This window comes from Saccopteryx bilineata, chromosome 2, assembly GCF_036850765.1.
Source record: "Saccopteryx bilineata isolate mSacBil1 chromosome 2, mSacBil1_pri_phased_curated, whole genome shotgun sequence".
Classification (NCBI taxonomy): Eukaryota; Metazoa; Chordata; class Mammalia; order Chiroptera; family Emballonuridae; genus Saccopteryx; species Saccopteryx bilineata.
In genome coordinates, this window is record NC_089491.1 from 323585556 (window position 1) to 323607877 (window position 22322).

At 36.3% G+C, this 22322-nt stretch overlaps 1 protein-coding gene across 1 annotated transcript in view; it reads right to left on the bottom strand.

Moving 5' to 3' along the window:
* The window catches only part of ASZ1 (ankyrin repeat, SAM and basic leucine zipper domain containing 1), a 63502-nt gene that overhangs the window by 35568 nt on the left and 5612 nt on the right, over positions 1-22322 (bottom strand). The window contains exon 4 of the mRNA XM_066254526.1: positions 19354-19465. Within this exon, the coding sequence (XP_066110623.1) occupies positions 19354-19465 (112 nt within the window). The remainder of the gene's footprint in view (positions 1-19353; positions 19466-22322) is intronic.

The following is a 22322-nucleotide window of genomic DNA, read 5'->3' on the forward strand; positions in this document are numbered from 1 at the left end:
AAGACATGTGCCAATTCCAGGGTAGCATAAGCAGAAAGCTATGGCCTGTATGCTGAGCCTTCTTATGAAGGTGGAGACACAAAAACTGGAGTTCAGGGCTACCAACCAAGAACTCCAAGAATTAAGTCTGGAAAAAAGAAACAGCAGAGAAGTGATATTTTGCTGGGCTTTTATCTTCAAGGCATTTGCAGATTCCTAAGATACACAAACTATGTGTGGGTAGGGAGGAGGGAAGACTACAAACCAGTTGTTAAGAGGCTGAAAAGTTACAAGGGCTTTCATTTCCATAAAGCTGAGGAGACAAAATTTGGCATTCATGACACTGAAGAAAGAATAAAGACAGAATGTATATAAAATGGAGTCACGTTAGCCAAGTTGCTAAAAATTAACCTTATGAAGGTTAAGGCATGAGGAAAGACTCCACTCATACTCGAACTAGCCTGGGAACTTACAAGTACTCTTAACTTTCCAGTCCTGCATCAATGCCTAGATACACTGCTGGACCTCCAGATACTACTCTAACTACCCCCTGAAGGACTCACGTATCCAGGCCACCCGACTTCTATCTCATACTCATTATTCAGACCACTCAATTACCCGTGTGGCTCAGGCAAATGCCTCATGTTTGAGTTGGGACCACTGAAAGCCTATTGGGAAAATACTTATTCCCAAGCACAGCCTTAACCATTATAATCCTTAAATAGATCAAGATTCCAACTGCTACTCAAAAGAAAATTAAATATTTTCTGGAAGCAAACAGACTTATACAAATGTTTACAAACAATGTCCAGCATTCCATAAAAATTTACTAGGCATTCTAGGAAACAAAAGCTAAGTGACCAAAAGAAAACAGAAAGACAAGAACAAGTCTGTATGTTATCAAAAACATGCTTTTAAAAAAGTGAGAAAGAATTTAATTAAACATGGCATTATGGGGAAAAAGAGGCAATCAGAAACTCTACAACTGGAAAATAGGACTACTGAAAATACAATAGCAGATTCATTGTAGCAGAAGAGGGTCAGTAACCTGGAAGATAGACCAGAAAAAAATACCCAGGTGAAATATGGAGAGGAAAAAGGATGGCAAAAAAAAAGAAGAGTGTGAAGAGACATACATGACGGGTGTAATGGTCTAAAGCCCAACTGGAGAGAAGAGGGAGAACGAGACATAAGCAGTATCTGAAGAAATACCAGCTGAAATATTTCCCAGACTCATGAAATGTATCCAAGAAGTTCTATGAACTCAAATCTAAACATATTCAAAGAAAGTTATATCTAGGGCTATAATAGCAAAGTCACCCAAAACAAGACAAACAGAAAATCTTAAAAAATCTTAAAAACAACCATGAGATAAAAGACAGTACCTTCAAAGGACAAACAGTAAGACTTAACAGCTAGCTTTTCAACAGAAACAATGTCAGCTAGGAAACAACAAATGACTATTTAAAAGCACCAAAAGGAAGTAACTTCTAACCTAGAAGTCTATACTCAGTGAAAGTAACTTTCAAAATTAGAGAGAAATAAAAAGGTTTCAGACAAAAACAGACTTTGTCACTAGCAAATAAACTAATGAAAGGTTCAGAAGAAAACTAATCCCTAATTAAAGCATGAAAATACAGGATGGACTGAAGGCACTAAAAAGAATGCACTATGTGAGAAGATCTCAGTAGAAGTGATCATAATGATGCATTGTGAGGTTTAAAACACACAGAGATTTTACAAATATGACAACAACAATGCAAAGACAGGGGTGGGATGGGCAAATGGAGCTAAAATATTCTAAGATTCCTGCCATTGCCCAGGAATTGATCAAAGTACTAATTTATAACAGACTCTAATAAGTAAGAAAGTGATGTTATAATCTCTACAGCAGCCACTCAAAGAATAATAGAAAAATGAAAAACTAGCAAGATTGGAAACTGAATAAAAAGATTAATCTAAAAACAATCTTGGGCAAGAGAGCACTTACTACATCAAACAGATATCTCAGTATGTATCCTATGTACAAATGGACTAAACATTCCAATTAAAAAAACTGTTAATCAATCTCAATTTTAAATAGGGGTCCATCTGTTGCTTACTTTAAATTAAAGCACATAGAAAGGTTGAAAGTAAAAGGATGAAAAATGATATACAATAGAAACAAACAAACGAACAGAAAACTAAGCTAAATTTTAGGAAAGCTGATACAGCCTATTCTAATATTAGACAAAGTGTATTATAATAAAAAAGTATTACTATATCTACAGAGAATCACACTCTGCAAGAATAAGAGGTCAGGAATATGGTGGCTTTAAAACATAGAAGCCAAAGTTGACCAAAATACACATTATAGTAACTAATAGAAAAAGCAAGGAAAAAAATCAGTAGTCATTTAGAAGAGTGAACACCAGAAATAATGAATGTGGCTTAATTAATACACATAGACCATTACACACAACTATTGCCAACTACATTCTTTTCTGGTGTACATGGAACATTTGCAAACACTGACCATAGGCTGGGACATCAAGAAAGTCTCAGCAAATTTTAAAAATCTGAAATATATAAAACATGTTCTCATACCAAAGTGGAATTAAGCTAGAAATCAGTAATAAAAAGAAAACTGAAGAATAAAAAAACTGTGATATATTCAAACACTGGAATATTTCTCAGCAATAAAAAGAAAAGAACTATTGACAGAAAAACATGACTATCTCAAAAACATTAGGCTTAGTGAAATAATTCACACATTAAGAATATATAAGGTATGACGTACTATACAAAACAGTAATCCAGGGTAGAACATGAAAACAAGCGTTGTTGCCTCTAGGGGTCAGGGGACTGTCTTGGAAGGGACCTACGGAAACTTTCCAAGGTAATAGAAAAAGGGGTGTGAGCTACACGGTGTATTTATTTGTCGTACTTCAAAGTGGATACTTAAGAACTGTACAGCTCACTTTGTAAATCAGATCTCACAGAATAAGAAACCTGCTAAATGATATGTCTGCAGATGAATGGACAATTGTATGTATGAATATGCAAATGGATGATTTTATACATACATGAAAATGGATAATGGTACATTAAAATAGCAAATGTTTAAAAAATAGAACATAAACCTGTAAGTTTAATTTCATAAATCAATCAGAAATGTGCATTTGAAACTGTGACGCTCATAACACAACACAGAAAATATTACCAATTTAAGTAAATGCAACATTTGGTAAACACTTGTTTTGAAATGGCAACATGTTAAGTACCTTCACATTAATTCTCCTGTTTTAATTCTCATAGCCACCCTGCTGGCTAGTTAGGCATCACATCTATCAATCACCGAAAAAAGCCTCAAAGATTACAAAAAGATTTAATAGTTGTACTATCTTGGACAAGTTGCTGAGATAGTATCTGGACTGACATCTCTAAGGCTCTCATTGATACTTTACACTTTCTGGGGCATAAAAGGATTAACGTATTAATTACTTCATGAATTATACATTTCAGTTACGTCATGCAAATAAAATAGACAAACAATTGTTCAACTTCAGATCTATTAAATTAAATAAGAACTTGATAAATTTTCCATGAAGAATTTTAAGACATAAAAAAATATGTATGAGACCAGGTAGTCAAGTAGCTCACAATGAAATCAAGTTTCATACATGAAAAAAGGAGAGAACAACCCGCGGGGTGTATAAAAATGTGCTAACCAAGCTAATCACCCACCGAAATACTTATAAACAAACAGCACTCTTACTGGGAAGCTTAACAGACTTAATTTGACCCTGGAAGGAATAATTTAAATGTACAGTGAGGGAAGGGGAGGACATACATATTGAAAAAAAACCATTTATGTGAGAAATGATGTTGAAATTGTATAAATGAAATAACAGAAATTAGGGAGTTTAAGAAATGCATAAGGTAGAATCAAATTATGGAGACTTTTGGACTTTACCTAATAGAAAAAAGGAAGTGCAGGGTTCACTCAAGTATAGCAGTGCAGTCAAAAATATCAATTAGGAGGTTATAAAAGTAGGCCATGAAGTGGGATTATAAAGCTAAACATTGTACAATGAATCTAAGAAACATTACAAAGAGAGAACCAGTTAGGAACAAATTATAGTATATATAAAAGTGAATGAAAAAATTCGAGATAAGTAACAATTTCTCTTGATAAAATTAATGTTCAAAAGTCAAAACCAGCTATTGCCTTAAACGTACAGTAAAACAACAACAACAACAACAAACAACTATTGTGGTCATGAAGAAAATACAGTGTGCCTGTAAAGTCACGGTGCACTTCTGACCGGTCACAGGAAAGCAACAAAAGACAACAGAAATGTGAAATCTGCACCAAATAAAAGGAAAACTCTCTCAGTTTCATACCTATTCAGTGCAGTTCAATGTGGGCTCACACACAGCTTTTTAGGGCTCATTAGGTAGCTATCCGGTATAGCCTCTACAGACTAGTCACTGACTGATGGCCTACCAGAACAGGGTTTATCCACCAAACTGCTGGTTTCCTTCAACTGCTTATCCCACCGAGTAATGTTATTCCTATGTGGTGGCGCTTCGTTATAAATGAGCCGATATTCATGTTGCACTTCGGTCACGGATTTGAATTTAGCGAGCCACAGAACACACTGAACTTTCCCCTGTACCATCCGCATCTCGACTGGCATGGCCATGGGCTGCTCCACTGTATACATGGTGTTACGTCATCATCTGCGCATGCGCATATGCTGCCACATCATCCTACAGAAACTGGGAGGGTTTTCCTTTTATTTGGTGCAGATTTCACATTTCTATCATCTTTTGTTGCTTTCCTGTGACCGGTCAAAAGTGCACCGTGACTTTAAGGACACACTGTATATTTAGGTGGTAAATAATCAGGGTTATTCATTATTTCAGTTCCCCTTCTTTGGAAACAGTAAGATTATACTCCCTCACTCAGTTAATGTTAGATATGCCTCTGGGACCACCATTACACAGAAGAAATGGCATGGGTCTCTCTTCCAGGTGGAAACGGTAGCTACCAGTACACACCTTACCAGCAGTGCCAGACATCAATAAGACAAAGTCAAGTCAGAATCTGGAAGGTAGTTTTGTTTCCTCTTTTAAATTTTAAGTCTTTGCTTTGGTGCCTGTGCAAAGGACTTCCTTCATCTCCATTCTGTGATTTCAGAAGGACCAAGCAGATTCCCAGGTATATGAAGAGCACCATTAGTGCTATGCCCTACTCATGCAAGGTTACACGAAGATACCTGTAGTTAATTGTCTACGTACATATAAAACTGCTAACAAAGATAAACTCAGCTCCTATACAGGTACAAAAAGAAAAGACAGGTCAATAAAACGATGAACATAGGATATGAAGAGGCAATTTATTTTAAAAAAGATACAATAAGAAAAAAAATGTCAAAATAATGATTCATACTGTTTTCTAAATAAGCTATTAAAAACTCTTTCTGAAAATATTTTTATAACTTCAGCCAAGACACGTTACATTATTTCCTCATAACTGAAAAACAAGTTAATATTGTAATATAAAGTTATACCTCAAACTACCAAACTGCTTCACAATGACATTTACAACTAAATTTATATTCTGAAAAAGAAAGCAACATTTTCCCAGAATATTGTTTATTAAAACAGGCAACAACATTCAACAAGTTAACAATCACACAATGATTATGTTAAAACCTTGGATATTAGTTAATATATGCTATCTTATCAACAATAATAAAACATCTATTGAAATTAAAATGCCACATCATTTTACAAAGCCTTTATCTCATGACTGAAAAGTCTGAATAGAACAAATTCTTCTGCCAGAAAACTTGCCTTCTAAATGTTTATTTTTAATTTAAGAAAATGTTTGCTTAATGCCTGTACTTCTCCCAGTCCCTAACCCCTTCACCTCTGACAACTGTCAGTCTATTCTGTTTTTATGAGTCTGTTTCTATTTCATTTGTTAGCTTATTGTTCATTAGATTCCACAGGTGATGTATTATGGAATTGTGCAACTTAAACCCATGTAGATTTATTGAACAATGTCACATCAATGAATTCAATTAAAAATAAATCAGCAACAAAAAAGAAAATGTTTCAGCAAACTGAAAAAAACCCCCACATAATTCCAAAATACAGAAATGCCTATTATACTTTGAAAAGACTTATTATTCCAACAATATAAATTTCTAATATAAATATTTTTATATCTAATATATAATGGCTTTTTTTTTTAAAAAAAGAAACAATTTATAGTATCTTTTGTTAGCACATTATCAATATAAAAAAATAAAAGGAATGTAAGTTCGTACTTTGGCACAACTGCCAAGTTTCAATTAAGCTGATGGTAGACCATCTTGTTTTCAGGATTAAATATTATTAAACTGAATTAAAGTGATAATATTCTTCTGTTTACATACATCCCTTTGAAATCTGTAGAATTTTTAAATCAAAATATCCAACTATCTATAATAATTTAGGGAAAGAGTGGAAAAATCCAGATATAAGTCAATTTAACACGAACATGTATTTTGCATCAATTAGAAAAGACATAATATAATCCCAAATACAGACAAAATAGGGAATATAAATGTATTCCAATGGTACATGCTGGTCAGATTAAACCTCTGCTATATTCAAATTAAAGATTAAATACTTTAGTGCCAATTCTGTTCTGTACGAAAAACAAAGCATTTGCCTCTACTTGTAAGGAATATATTAGATAACACATTTAAGAGCAATTAACACAGTAATGGGTATTCAGGAAACATTCAATAAAAGTTTCCTTTAAAAACAAAATAAAGAAACCTCCCCCAGAGACAAATTCTAAGGCTTAAGTATAAACCGGTATTAAAGTACCACATTTGCCAAAGTACAATGTGTTAAGTACTGCCAGGAGCAAGATCCAAGAGAAACATAAGATGTGATTTGTGTTCATTTTAAAACAGCTTTCAAGTTGTCATGCTTTGATTATTAGTCCCACAGGAGAAAAAAATAAAAGGAATTTTTAAAAGAAAAAATAATAAACAAACAAGATCGTTACATAGTAATATAGAAAGCTGATCATTAAATATTAGAACTATGCCAATTTTCACAAGATTATAAAAGTCTTGTGAAAAAGACTTTTCAAAAAACTTAAAGAGCTAACAGAACAAATAGAAGTAAAAAAAATTTAAAAATTTAATGACGCTAAGACTATATAGAAACCACAACCAGACTGGTAAGAGGGGTAGAGATGCAGAACGGGCTTGTTCTACAACCATGTGTGGTGGTCGAAAATTGGGAGAGATATTTCAGCTATAGAGGTCCCCACTGAGGAGCAAGGGGTCTCAGCCCCACACAAGTACCCCAGCCCAGGGGTCCAGTGTCAGAAAGAAAAGTCTCCATAACTTTTGGCTATAGAAACCAGTGAGGGTGGCAACTGAATGGACAGTAGGCTCTTAAGTGTACCAGGTGTTCCTCTTAAAGGACCCATGCACTTATGCACTGACAGACTCACTCACCCTGAGCTCCAGCACTGGGGCAGCAGCTTAAGGTACCAGGGATATATGGGGAGGAACTGAGTTGCCTGGCTTTAAGGTGAGAGCTGGAGGGGTAGCTTTCTCCCAGACAGAAGTGCTGGCAGAGGCCATTGTTCCTATTTTGAGTCGTCCCTCAACCCAGCCTGCACAGACAGATGGGTGCCATATCTGTTTGAATCTCCATCATCCTGGCTAACACCAACTGCCCCATCTTGATGATTCCAACCCACCCAACTTTCACACCCATCCAAACAAATTCCAGTGGCTTTCTATACTGATGACCTATCTTGGCTCATGCTTTGGTATCTCCTAAAATCTCTGAGGTTTACAATCCCTAAACAGCAGCACCTGGTCTCAGCATGTCCTATACCTCTTAATAAACAGCCCCAAACCCAGCACTAGAGGTAGCTCAGTTCACAGCTTAACTCTCCAAGGTACCTCCAAGCCCAGCAGAAGTAGGAACCATCTTCAAATCACTTTGCAGCTCATGCCAAGTGTTGCTGAGCACGTACAGGCAGCTGCTGACCTCGGCTTGCCTCAGAAACTTCTCCTAAGAGGCTCCAGATCCAACACACTCAGTGGGCAGCTTTAGACCACACTAGGGCATATCTAAGCACCTCCAAAAACCACATACTCAAAGGCATTTTCAGTAGGCACCAGAGCCCTGCTAAAGTGAATCTTGCTTTGTAGGATCAGCCCCTGCAGAATTGCTCCTCCACTATAGTAACTGCCAACCCTCACAACCAATCAGCTTGAGATTTAATCCCTCCCATGAACATGCCAACCTCAATCAAGGAGGGCACACACAAACTACAAAAAAGAAACACCAAAAGCACACGGATCAGGTGACCTAGAAGACTGTACCACTGGGCCCCACAGCTCACCTACTATATAAGGCCACTATACTAAGACTGGGAGAGATAGCAGCTCTGCCTAGTACATAGTAACGAACACAGGACAGCAAGCAGTGAAAGGAGACAAAGAGACATGTCCCCCCCCCCCAAAAAAAAACAGGACTAAACTCTATAAAGAATTGAACAAAATTGAGGCAAGAAATCTAAAAAATGCAGAGTTCAAAACATTGGTTATAAAAAACAAAACAAAACATTGGTTGTAAGAATGCTCAGTGAACACAGAGAAAGAGTAGATGCACTTAGAACTTCAACAGAGGTAATATAAAAAAGGAGATAGAAAACATAAATAACCAATCAGAAATGAAGACTACAATAACTGAAATGAATACATTAGATGGAATAAACAGATCAGATGAAGCAGAGGATCAAATTAACAATTTGGAAAACACCCACTCAAAATAAAAAAGAAAAGCAATGAACGTAGTTTGAGGGACCCCTTTGGAACAACATCGAATATAACAAATATTCACATGACAGGGGTATGAGAAGGAGAAGAGGGAGAGCAAGAGATTGAAAACCTATCTGAAAAAATAATGACAGAAACTTTCCTAAACTGGTGAAGGAAATAGATATAGAAGTACAGGAAGTACAGAGTCCCAAACAAGATGAACCCAAAGAAGCCCACACCAAGACACACAATTTAAGTGCCAAAGATTAAACACAAAGAAAGAATCTTAAAACCAGTAAGATAAAGGAAATTAATTATCAACAAAGGAGATCACTAAGAATGTCAGCTGATTTCTCATCAGAAATTTTGCAGGCCAGAAGGAATTGACAAGAAATATTCAAAGTGATGAAAAGCAAGGATCTACCACCAAGATTACTCTAACTAGCAAGGCTATATAATTTAGATTTGCAGGAGAGATAAAGAGATTTCCAGACTAGAAAAAACTAAAGGAATTCATCACCACCAAACCAGTATTATTTGAAATATTAAAGGGACTTTGTAAAGAAGGAAAAAAATAAAATTTATGAGTAATAAAATGGCAATAACTACATATCTGTCAATAATTAAGGTAAATGGATTAAATGCTCCAATCAAAATACATGGAGTGGTTGAATGGCTGAAAAAAAAAAGACTGTTATATATGCTGCCTACAAGAGACTCACTTCAGATTGAAAGACACACAAAGATTGAAAAGTCAAGGAATGGAAAAAGATATTTCATGAAATAGAAGCAAATTAACAAACAAAAGCTGAGATAGAAATATTTATATCAGACAAGACAAACAAACAAACAAACAAAAAGGCTCTAATAAGAGACAAAGAAGGACTTAGCAACTCCACTTCTGTGTGTTTATCTGAGGAAATCCCAAAACTAACTTGAAAAAACATGTAACCATATTTTCACTGTAGCATATTTTATAAGCCAAGATTTAAAAAAAGCAACTTAAGTATCTATCAATAGATTCCTGAATAAAGAAGTGTTGCATATACTCAATGGAATATTAACCATGAAAAAAGAATGAAATTTTGCCTTCTACAACAACATGATGTACCTCAGGGGTATTATGCTAAGTGAAATAAGTCAGAGAAAGACAATCATCACAGGATCTCACTTATAAGTAAAATCTTAAAAACAAAATAACCCTGATGAATACAGTTGTAAAAATACTCAAAAATTATCAGCAACCTGAATTCAGCAATACACTAAAAACATCACACATTACGATCAAGTGGGATTTATTCTGGGGATCTCAGGTTGGTACAATATCTTCAAATCAATTACTGGGATACACCACATAAACAAAATGAAGGATAAAAATCATTTGATCATTTTAATAGATGTAGAAAAATCATCTGACAAAATCCAGCATCTATTCTGGATAGCAAAGTGAGAATAGAGGAAACATACCTGAACAATAAAGGTTGCATATGACAAACCCACAGCTAACATCATATTCAATGAGCAAAAACTACAAATGTTTCACACTTAGGATCAGGAACAAGACATGAGTGGCCAGTTTCACCACTATTATTTAACATAGTACTTGAAGTCCTAGCCATAGCAATCAACAAGGGAAATAAAAGGCATCCAAATTAAAAAAGAAGTAAAACTGTCATTATTTGCAGATGACATGATTACTGTATATAGAGAACCCTGAAGATTCTTCCAAAAAAGTACTAGAACTGAGAAATGAATTCACTAAAGTAACAAGATACAAAATATATAAATATCCAGATATCAGTTGCATTTTTTTAAATTTATTTAAGTAAGAGAAGGGGTGATAGACATAATCCACATGTGTCCCAACTGGGATCCACCTGGTAATCCCTGTCTGGGGTCGATACTCTGCCCATATGTGGCAATGCTCACAACTGAGCTATTTTTAGCACCTGAGAAAGAGGCTCTATGGTGCCATCCTCAGCAGCCAGAGCCAATATGAATTAATTGAGCCATAGCTGTGGGAGGGAAAGAGAGAGAGAAAAAGGAGGGGGTGGAAGGAGAAGCAGATGGCCACTTCTCCTGTGTGCCCTGACCAGAAATCGAACTTGGGACTTCCATATGATGGGTCAATGCTCTAGCATGGAGCCAACCGACCAGGGCTTCAGTGCATTTTTATATAATAATAATGAACTATTAGAAAGGGAAACTGAGAAAACAATAACATTTACAAATGCATCAAAAAATACACAGAAATAAATTTGACTAAGGATGTAAAAAAACACTATTTGAAAAAGGATAAGACACTGAAGACACTGAAAAAGATTCTAATAAATGGAAGCATATATCATGTTCATGGATAGGAAGAATTAACATCCTTAAAATATTCATACTACCCAAAGCAATCTACAGATTTAATGCAATTCCTATTAAAATACCAATGGTGTTTTTCATAGAACTAGAATAAATAATCTTAAAACTTATAGAACAACAAAAACCCTAAATAGCCATAGCAGTCTTGAAAAAGAAAAGAAAAATAACATCAAGCTATACTACAAGACAATAGTATCAAAACAGCATAAAAGTGCCTGACCAGGTGGTGGCACAGTGAATAGAGTGTTGACCTGGGATACTGAAGATCCAGGTTCAGAACCCTGAAGTCACTGTCTTGAATGCGGGCTCACCAGCTTGAGCGCAGGTTGCCAGCTTGAGCGTGGGATTAGAGACATGACCCCATGGTTGCTGCCTTGAGCCCAAGGTCACTGGCTTGAGCAAGGGGTCACTAGCTCAGCTGAAGCCCCCTTGTAAACACACATACGGAAAAGCAATCAATGAACAACTAAAGGTACCACAACTACCAGTTGATGCTTCTCATCTCTCTCACTTTCTGTCTGTCCCTCTCTCTGTCTCTGTCTCCCTTGCAAAAAAACAAAACAAAACAAAAACCCAACTAAACAAACAAAAAAACCTCCAGCATAAAACTTGCATAAAAACTCTAAAACTTTTCTCAGCAAATTTTTTGATATATCTTCCTGGGCAATGGAAACAAAAGATAAACAAATGGAACTACATCAAACTAAAGTTTTTGCATAACAAAGGACACCAACAACAAAACAAAAAGACAACCAACTGAATACATCTAGTAAAGGGTTAATTTCCAAAATTTATAAAGAACTTGTACAACTGAGCACCACAAAAATAATCCATAAAAAATGGGCAAAGGATCTGAATAGACACTTCTCCAGAGGATACACAGATGGCCAGTAGGCACTTGAAAAGATTAATCATCACAGAAATATATATTAAAACCACAATAAGGTATCAGCTCACATCTATCAAAATGGTTATGATGAATAATTCAATAAACGTGTTGGCGACGATGTGGAAGACAGGGAACCCTCATGCACTGTTGGTGGGAGTGCAGTTTGTGCAGCCACTGTGGAAAGCAGCATGGGGTTAAGACAACAAATTAAAAACAGAGCCACCTTATGACCCAATGAATCCAATTCTGGGTATATATCCAAAGAAACCGAAAACACTAATTTGAAAGAATATATTTTCCCCTGTATTCATTGCAAACATTTACAACAGCCAAGATATGGAAGCAACCCAGGTGTCCATCAAAAAACAAGTGGATAAAGATGAGAGGTACATATACACAATAGAGTATTACTTGGTTATATTAAAGAAAGAAGTCTTATCACGAGCATATCCAGCATAAATGGACCTAAAGGGTATTATGCTAAGTGAAATAAGTCAGTCAGTGAAAGACAAAAACCATATGATTTCACTTATATGTGGAATCTAAAAAACAAAATAAATGAACAAGCAGACCAGAAACAGACTGATACAGAGAACAGACTAATAGTTGCCAAAGGGGAGAGAGTTTGGGGGATGGGTAAAAAAGGTGAAAGGATTGAGAAGTACAGGTTGGCAGTTACGAGAGAGTCATGGGGATGTAAAGTACAGCACGGAGAATATAGTCAATAATATTGTAATAACTATGTACGGTCCCAGGTGGGTACTGTAAATATCGGGGGAACACTTTGGAAATTATATGCTGTCTAATCACTATGTTGTACACCTGAAACTAATATATACAAAATAATACTAAATATAAACTTTAATTAAAGAATAAAATTTAAATTAAAAATTAATAAAAGGAAATATTTTGGTTGGAGAAAAAATAATAAAAAACAAAATAAACTAACAAAATAGAAACAAATTCACAGATACAGAGAACATTTTGATGATTGCCAGATGGGAAGGGGGTTAGGGGGATGGATGAAAAAAGTGAAGGGGTTAAGATGTACAAATTGATAGTTAGAAAAAATCATGGGGATGTCAAGTATAGCGTGGAGAATATAGTCAATAATATTGTCATAGATATGTTTGGTGTCAGACGGGTACTAGATTTACTGAGATGATCACTTTCTAAGATATAAAAATGTCTAATCACTATGTTGTACATCTGAAGGTAATATAATATTGTATGTTAATGATAACTGAAAAAATTATTTTAAAAATTTAGTTGATGCTGACTTCTACTTCCAGTAATGGCAAGCTAAATAATTTGTACCAAACTGTGAAGGCATCTAAAACAGCAAAATGAAAAAATATTTTTCGTTTTTTAAAACTAAAGAATAATAAATCGAGAAACTAGTAAAACAAAATTTAGATTGCAAAAACTCAAGTGGTATATAAACTCAAAATTTTCAGGTGCTTTTGCTTTGACAGCACTCGTCAGTCCTGAGGAAGCCAATAGGAAAATGAGCTATGACTTTGGCGGCACTGCACATCAAGATGACACTAAAGACACATTAAGCTCAGACTCCAGCACTACATCATCAGAGTGAGGATGAATCAGAAATAAAGCAGCTCTTTAGGATTACATCACCAGAATGGTCCAGGGAACTTAACCCCCAAGCTTAGATTGCACTGAGCTCTGGACTAACCGTGTCCGGGGCACCTTTTAGAAATACACAAAATCGGCCCTGGCCGGTTGGCTCAGCGGTAGAGCGTCGGCCTGGCGTGCAGGGGACCCGGGTTCGATTCCCGGCCAGGGCACATAGGAGAAGCGCCCATTTGCTTCTCCACCTCCCCCTCCTTCCTCTCTGTCTCTCTCTTCCCCTCCCGCAGCCAAGGCTCCATTGGAGCAAAGATGGCCCGGGCGCTGGGGATGGCTCCTTGGCCTCTGCCCCAGGCGCTAGAGTGGCTCTGGTCCTGGCAGAGCGATGCCCCGGAGGGGCAGAGCATTGCCCCCTGGTGGGCAGAGCGTTGCCCCTGGTGGGCGTGCCGGGTGGATCCCGGTCGGCGCATGCGGGAGTCTGTCTGACTGTCTCTCCCCGTTTCCAGCTTCAGAAAAATACAAAAAAAAAAACCAAACAAAACACAAAATCCTTTCTGATGGAGCAACCTGGACCTCATATTATTCTTATAAGTTTGATTACAAGAGGGAAAGGAAGGTGGATAGAGGTAGAAGGTAAAGGGGGCATAAATGGTGATGAAAGGAGACTTGGGGTAGTGAACACACAATACAATACACAGAGGGTGTACTCTAGAATTCTACACCTGAGACCAATAGAATTTTGTTAACCAATGTCACCCCAATAATAAATTCAATTAAAAATTTAATGACTAGCACCTAGTCATGAGTGAGAAGCATGAGAATCTATTGCTAACACAAACAAACCTACAAGGATTTCAGATATCGTAACTGTTCATGTAGATTATATGTATAAAAAGTGACACAATTTTAAAAAGAATCAGAATTTCTAGAAATAGAAAAGTAACTGAAATAATGAACTCAATTAATAAGTTTTACAATAAATTAAAAAAGTGAAGTGAGAGTCAGTGACCTAGAAGGCAGATTAGAAACTATCAGACAGAATGTGATACATTTAAACAAAGAAATGTAAAATAAAGAAAGATAATGAAGATACAATGATATAGTCTAACATATAATCTGAGACCCAAAAAGAGAGAAAAGAACAGGACAGAGGTAATATCTGATGAGGTAGATAATGAATGCGACTTCTCTAGAACTGAGGCACCAATACAAAATCTAGAAGATGCTACTCAGAATGATGCTTGACATGGCAGATGGAGATACTGTAATGATATCACATTAAACTGATGTTTTTTTCATTAGCCATTTTCAAGATAAAACAGAAGAAATGTTGGAAAAAACTAAATTTTGCAAAAAGCACTGACACCTAATAATCAAATGATATTAGCAGATTTTAAAAGTCTAGTTACATACAAAATTTGGGAGCAACATAAAACATTGAAGTGAATGAGAATTGCTCTTTTAAATAATCTTTAATAAATTTGAGTATTATAAATGTTCACCATAATAATAAACTGTAAATGCTAGAGAAGTAAATGAAAGCTGAAAATAATATAAGGCACTTAGTAATACTGATGTTGAACACCCGCCTTGCTGAAGCAAAACCAACAAATACCATATGTGACACCCCCCCCCCATTCAACAGGTAAAACAAAGCAGCAGAGTTATAGCTACCTGCAGAACTGACACAAAGCATTGTCTCTAGCTTAACTGGGCACTCAAGCTAGAAAAGTGGGCACTGCTTAAAAGGACTTCAAGTCTCAGAGCCTGAGTATAAAGTTTACAGTTGAAAAATATACTAAATCCCTCACTTAATAATGGTTAATATGGCAAATTTTATGTTAAATATTTCTTAGTACAGTAAAAACATTTTTATAAAAGGAGGCTTAGAGGAGGAAAGTAAAAAGATAGGCAGAACTTAGAAACTTAGGAGAAAATGACACAAGAAATCTGGGGAGGATGCAAAAAAAAGGAGTGATATGAAAACCAATGGGGACACAGCCAAAGGACTGGCTATAGGGGCCTGGACCCAATACCAGGAGCTTCTAAGGGCAGAGAAACATGCACTGTGTTGTCAGCACTCAGGCCGCCTTACAACAGAGCCTTAACATGCTTTCAATTCTGTCTATCCAGGTATTTAATAAGTTTATAGCTTTTCATATATTATTGGGTTTTTTTCTTTCAATTTTCTCAAGCCAATCAACTTTCTGCATTACTGGGTCAACTCTTTGTGAGGCCATAAAGACTTCCACACAACTTTTAAATTTATTATGTAATATATACACAATGAAATAAAACTAAGCAATAAAAGTAACAAACTACTAACCCAAGCAACATGGATAAATCTTTAAAACATTACCAAGTGAAAGAAACCTGACAATACAAAAATACTGTGTAGGTCAATTTATACAACATTTTATAAGGCACACACTAATCTGCAGTGGTAGAAATAAGATCCAGGGCACTGGGAAGGGGAGAAGGAACTTTCTGGGATGATAGAAATATTCTGTCTTGGGTGTTGGTTATGTGAATGTATGCATCTATTAAAACTGGTACAACTGTAAATTCAGTATCAGAATATTCCACTGCATGTAAATTAAATACAACAAAAACTTTTAAACTATTATAGAATTTCCTTAGTACTGCTTAGCAAGACCTCTAAGTATAGGGAATTCAACAGTAACCTCTCAGGTTTTCTTCTTCTATTCACTTTTAGTGCAAATAGAACCAATAGGTACATGTGATTTAAGTGATTCATAGTCATTATAAAATCTAGAATACTTTCTAGCTTCTGATACTGGTAAAATCCTCTTTTTCTTTTTTCAATTTTATACATAAACTAAGACCCTATCTTTTGAATTATGTCTACAGAATGTATAAGAGTATATCAAAACTGAGACTTCAGTCTCTAGCTTAGAGGTTGATATTTGAGACTTTTCTATTATTTTTCACTTCATGAAACAAGACTATGGATATCATTTTAGATGAAGAAAAAGTTATGATCAACTTCCTTTGTAACTGGCAAGCACATATAGAAAAAAAGTTATGGTCAACTTCTTTTGCAATTGACAAGTATATAACCAATTAATCTAGCTTTCACAAAAACCAGACATTGGTAAGTTTTACGGCTGTTGGGAAAACAACTGTGTTAGGCTTGCTCACTTGCACTTTGCATGTGGCAGAGCCACGTGAGCATAGCCTATGTAAGGCTACGGATGGTTTAACTCAGGGTAGATGGCAGGTTGCCTGCCCGCACTGCGAGGGGCCATTCTGCTGTTTGTTTGCCTGCCTGAGAAGCAGTTCTCTCCTGCTGGTTTCATAGTCCGCCTTTGTGAGAATCTAATAAACGGGAATGGCCCAAGGCTTTCTGGCTCTGCTGTTCCTCTTCTCTCTGCCCGAATCCAATTAGAACCTGCCTGACCTTGGACACCAGTATTGCAATGGTCAACTCTTCCCCTGTGCTCTTTTCTTGGAGGTAATTTTTCTTAGCAGAACTACTCAACAAAAGAGGCTATGACAACAACTTGAAAAAAAAGCTTTAAATATGTTTTTCTCCTTTACAGATGAATAGTAGTTCTCTCATATATCTCTGTATCCTTGCTATCTTTGTACAAAAAACTAAAACTTAAAATCTTCTAATAGGTTTCAGTTTTGGTCACAGCTAATGAATTACCTATAAAATTCCCCCAAATCTCACTGCACTGTCCTTGTGTGTCCTGAGACTGTTTTCTTTTACATTACCAGCATGGTATCCCCATAGGCCCATTAATGCCATAACATTTATAAAATTTGCAGCCTGAAAGCACTATCTGTCAGGACTTAATTCTCTTTCTAGTTCTATTGAGATACTCATTTTCTACAAGAAAACACAATTCCATCATTGTGTTGCTTTACGCTTTGAGCATAAATATAAAAGCAGTTGAATAATTTTTCAGGTTTTTCTCACATGTGTTAATTAGGTGCAGATTTCTCTTCAACCATGCTGTAAAATTCTCTATTTTAGTTGAGCACATACTAATCTAAATCTTTCAAATTCAAGTTTTCTGGGTTTCCAGTTTTGAAATAGTGTGGTTGCCTTAGCGTTTTAGCTTGAGATATTAATCTTGTATTACTTTAATTCAAATGGAATGGTTTTTTTCCAGATATACTCTGTGCATCCAAAAGATAGGAAACAGAATAATCTAGAACCTAAGACACTGGTTTGCTTGACTTCTCCAATGTGTCCACAAGACAGAAAGTGACTGGAGGCTAAAGACTGCTATCTATACTACTTTGTAGAAGCCGTAAAAAGAGAAAAATTTCGAGGGGCACCAGCAGAAACAATTTTTCACTGAATGCAGAGGGGCAAATGTTATCATAAAGCACCTCTAATGGTAGAAATGAATATTTTAGCACCATCAAAATTTACTTAAGCTAGATGTCCTGGAGCTCCCATTCCGGGGTACAATCAAATCCTAACTAGGGACTAGGCTGTATATGGCAGGAAAAAAGTTCCTGTGAATTGACTTGCTAAAAAATTTAAGGGTGTTTCTTTCCTACAATAAATCTTTACTAAACACTGATCATCCACTCTACAAGCCTTGACTTTTCTCAGACTCAACTTTTCAAACTTGGCACTAAGGATGTTTCAGGATGGGTAATTCTTTGTTCTGAGCGGCTGTTCTATGTAACCTAGGATGTTTAGTGCATCCCCATTCTCTAGCCATTTGATCCCAGTAGCTTCTCCAAGGTGTGACAATCAAAAACATCTCTAGACACGGCCAAATATCCACGGGGAGAAAAAATAAGACTTTGCTTCAGAACCATGTTACTAAATCAAAATCTGCATCGCAGAAAAGGTCTAGGGATTATCTAAAGCCGTACTGTACCTTCCAAAGCTGCTGTGCCGGTGTAGAACCTAAACTAAACTAGAAAAAGAACTTCTACAGTCAAGCATAGTTATTTCAATATATTAGATACAACATCATTATTATTTGAGTTAATAAATTATGAATAATTACTCTCTTCATCCTAGACATGCTGTATTGCTGTTGGATGGGCTACTTCCTACTGTATTCATTTTGAAGATTCAATAAATATAAAGAGATTTAACAGGAAAATGAAGCCAGAGAAGAAGGAAGTCAATGATAGAAATTTTAAGCAATCAGGTTCATTTTTTAAAAAATACTGACATTTCAAAAGATGCAAGATACATTTATTATTTGTTTTCTATGCATCTAGGCACTGTTACATATATACTGTAACAATTAATTAGAAAAGTCTTAGGAAATGAAAACATTTTGATGCATTATTTTAAATATGTAGCTTAGCATTTTCATAAAACTGTTTAGTGGGTTTAAGTGTTAAGGAGACATTAGGTAAAGAGGCTCACTACTATAGCTCAATCACATTCTTTTGAGTATAAGATACACAGCAAATAATACAGTTTACTGTCCTCATTTCCTTTTCATGTCAAATTCTCAGGACATTGTTCTAAAAATTAAAAACTAAAAGATGACCTTCATGATACGCCCTCCCTTTGATAACCATATACATTGTAACCAGGACCTTTAGGACCTATTTTCATTCATCAACTATGTAATCAAGTAAATACTCATTGTTAATGATTTTTTTTAAATCATGCAATAAAATCTTTTAAGCCTAATAATCAAATAAAAGTACCTTTCATTTCTGAACATACAGTAAGGCTCTTACCGACAAGCAACATTTGGATCAGCATTTCTTGAAAGTAGTAGCTCTACACACTTCAAGATCTGTTCCTCTGAGCCACGTGCCGAACATGCAGTTATCAAAACAGTTTGCTTATCTACAATAGAAAAAATGAGACCCCTCCCCATCATCAATAGGTATATCTAACTGATTTCTTTTACTATTCAAAAGATAATAAAATGATTGCACTCCTAAAATTCTACAACCTATTCACAAATCTTTCTCTTAGTAAATTTGTCATTTCATCAAAAAATGAGATTAGGGACGAATTGTCTTAACCTCCAAATTATATCTCTACTTAATTTCTTAATTTTCTTTCCCTATTCCTATTTCTTCAAGAGAATAGAAAAGTAAGGAAGAGCATAGATTCTGATAGATTTACTGCCCAGGCTGACATATTTCATTCTGGTTGAATATGGTCGATTAAAATTTGCCTTGCTGAACTAATGGTTGAAAAACAATGGTCAGTATTCTCTGATTTTACCTCTTTACTTTTTTTTTTTTTTTTCATTTTTCTGAAGCTGGAAACAGGGAGAGACAGTCAGACAGACTCCCGCATGCACCCGACCGGGATCCACCCGGCACGCCCACCAGGGGCGGTGCTCTGCCCCCCAGGGGGCGATGCTCTGCCCATCCTGGGCATCGCCATATTGCGACCAGAGCCACTCTAGCGCCTGAGGCAGAGGCCACAGAGCCATGCCCAGCGCCCGGGCCATCTTTGCTCCAATGGAGCCTTGGCTGCGGGAGGGGAAGAGAGAGACAGTGAGGAAAGCGTGGCGGAGGGGTGGAGAAGCAAATGGGCGCTTCTCCTATGTGCCCTGGCCGGGAATCGAACCCAGATCCTCCGCACGCTAGGCCGACGCTCTACCGCTGAGCCAACCGGCCAGGGCACCTCTTTACTTTTTGTTCATTTGACAAGTCACTGAAATCTGGCTTATGCCCAAACTATCCTACTGAAAATGATCTTCTCAACCCTTTTCTAGTTGTTCTCTCTGAACACACCCTGTTAACTAAAATTCTTCTTCCCTTGGCTCCTACAGCATCAGCAGAGATCCAGGTAGATTTAAAAAAACAAAAACACTTCTTAAATGAAAATTCCAAAATTCAAAATAGGTAATGGCAGCCATGGTTCACATTAGTGGGTGAATACTGACAGAGTATAAAGATATAGAGTCTAGTCCCAGTTCTGCCACTAATAAACTGTGACTATAGTGATATCTCAAAGGATCTGTTTGTAGATTAGAAGCTAATATGTGCCTTCTTTATCTGATGAGGCTATTGTTGACTACACAAAAAGAGTTTGCACCCTAGCCAGGTAGCGTCCCAATATGCCAAAGTTGTGGGTTTGATGCCTGGTCAGGGTACATTCAAGAATCAACCAATAATTCATAAGTAAGTAGAATAGCAAATGGTGCATGTTTCTCTCTCTCCCTTTCTCTCTCTCAAATCAATAAATAAATTTTTTTTAAAAAGAATTTATGTGAACATTCCATGAAAAATATAAAATGCTTTCTAATTAAAAGATATTCCTCTGATTATAAGAAACAGAAAGAAAACTAATAATTTTTTGAGCAGAATATTTTATATATTTTCAAAAATCTCATTCCTAAGTTTAGCTTTCACTGGGTTGCTCAGTGGATCCCACATGCACCTTGACCAGGATCTACTGGGCAACCCCATCTGGGGCTGATGCTCAAATCAACCGAGCTATCCTCAGTGCCTGAGGATAACACTCAGACCAAATGAACTATCCTAAGTGCCTGGAGCTGACCCTCAAACAAATTGAGCCACTTGCTGCAAAAGAGGAGGAGAAAGACAAAGAAGGAGGGGAAAAGAAGCAGATGATTGCTTCTCACGTGTGCCCTGAGCAGAGATTGAACCCTGGTTCAATGCCTGGCCAATGCTCTACCACTGAGCCAACTAGCCAGGCCTGTAACTGATTATATTTACTGTGATTCTTCTTGATTTCTAAGCAGCTTTTATGCCAAGTGAAAAAAAAATTGAGTTAAAAAAAAAGCTTTTTATGGTCTTATTAGGGGAATAACATACAAAATCAAATTAGAAACCATAGAAATTTTGAAAAGCACTTTCCAAAGTAGATTGCATTAGGGGCCCCTTGTCTATCGCGGGGGTTAGGTTCCAGAACCCCCCCCCCCCCCCGCCACAGGCAAAAATCCATGAAGTAGCAATCTTATATTTATTTTATTATTTATATGTATTTTAAGGCTTTAAAAACACTCCTCACACTCTTATAATCCTTTCCCACACTGCTATTAACCTTTCCCACACTCTTATAAATACTTCCTATGCTCTTAAACATTTTCTACATTCTTAAACCTAAGTAATTTAACATATAAAGTTCTATGAGTACTCACCAGTGAATATACAAGTTCGATTTAATAGTCTTTTAATACGTTTTAATATTTTTATATAATTTCAATATTTTAGGCTAAAAATGCTTATTTTACCACAAAAAGAATTAAAATAATAAATATATAAAGATACCTGTATACCACAAAATCCTGTGATATAGCGAAAAATCCATGATGCAAAATTAGATATATATGATTTAAAAATCGCAATACAGTGAGACCATGAAAAGTGAACTGTGATATGGCGAGGGATGATTGTGTATTATTTTTATAACTGGTGTTATTCTATATCTTTAGCGTCCATGCTCAAGGGTTTGGGTTATTTTTATAAAGGAAAAATACATCAAAAGAAAGCATCAAAGCCTGATAATTTTGTGGAAAATTACTTGAAAATCAGTCCTTGGAATTTAAAACTTAACTCCAAATCATATTATAATTGTTTCAAAAAGAACTTTCTCCACTCGCCCCCCTCTCACTCTGTTTCTCTCTTCCTCTCTTGCAGCCATGGCTCAAATGAATGAGTTGGCCCTGGGTACTAAGGATGGCTCCAGGGCTTCTGCCTCAGGTACTAAGAAGATCTCA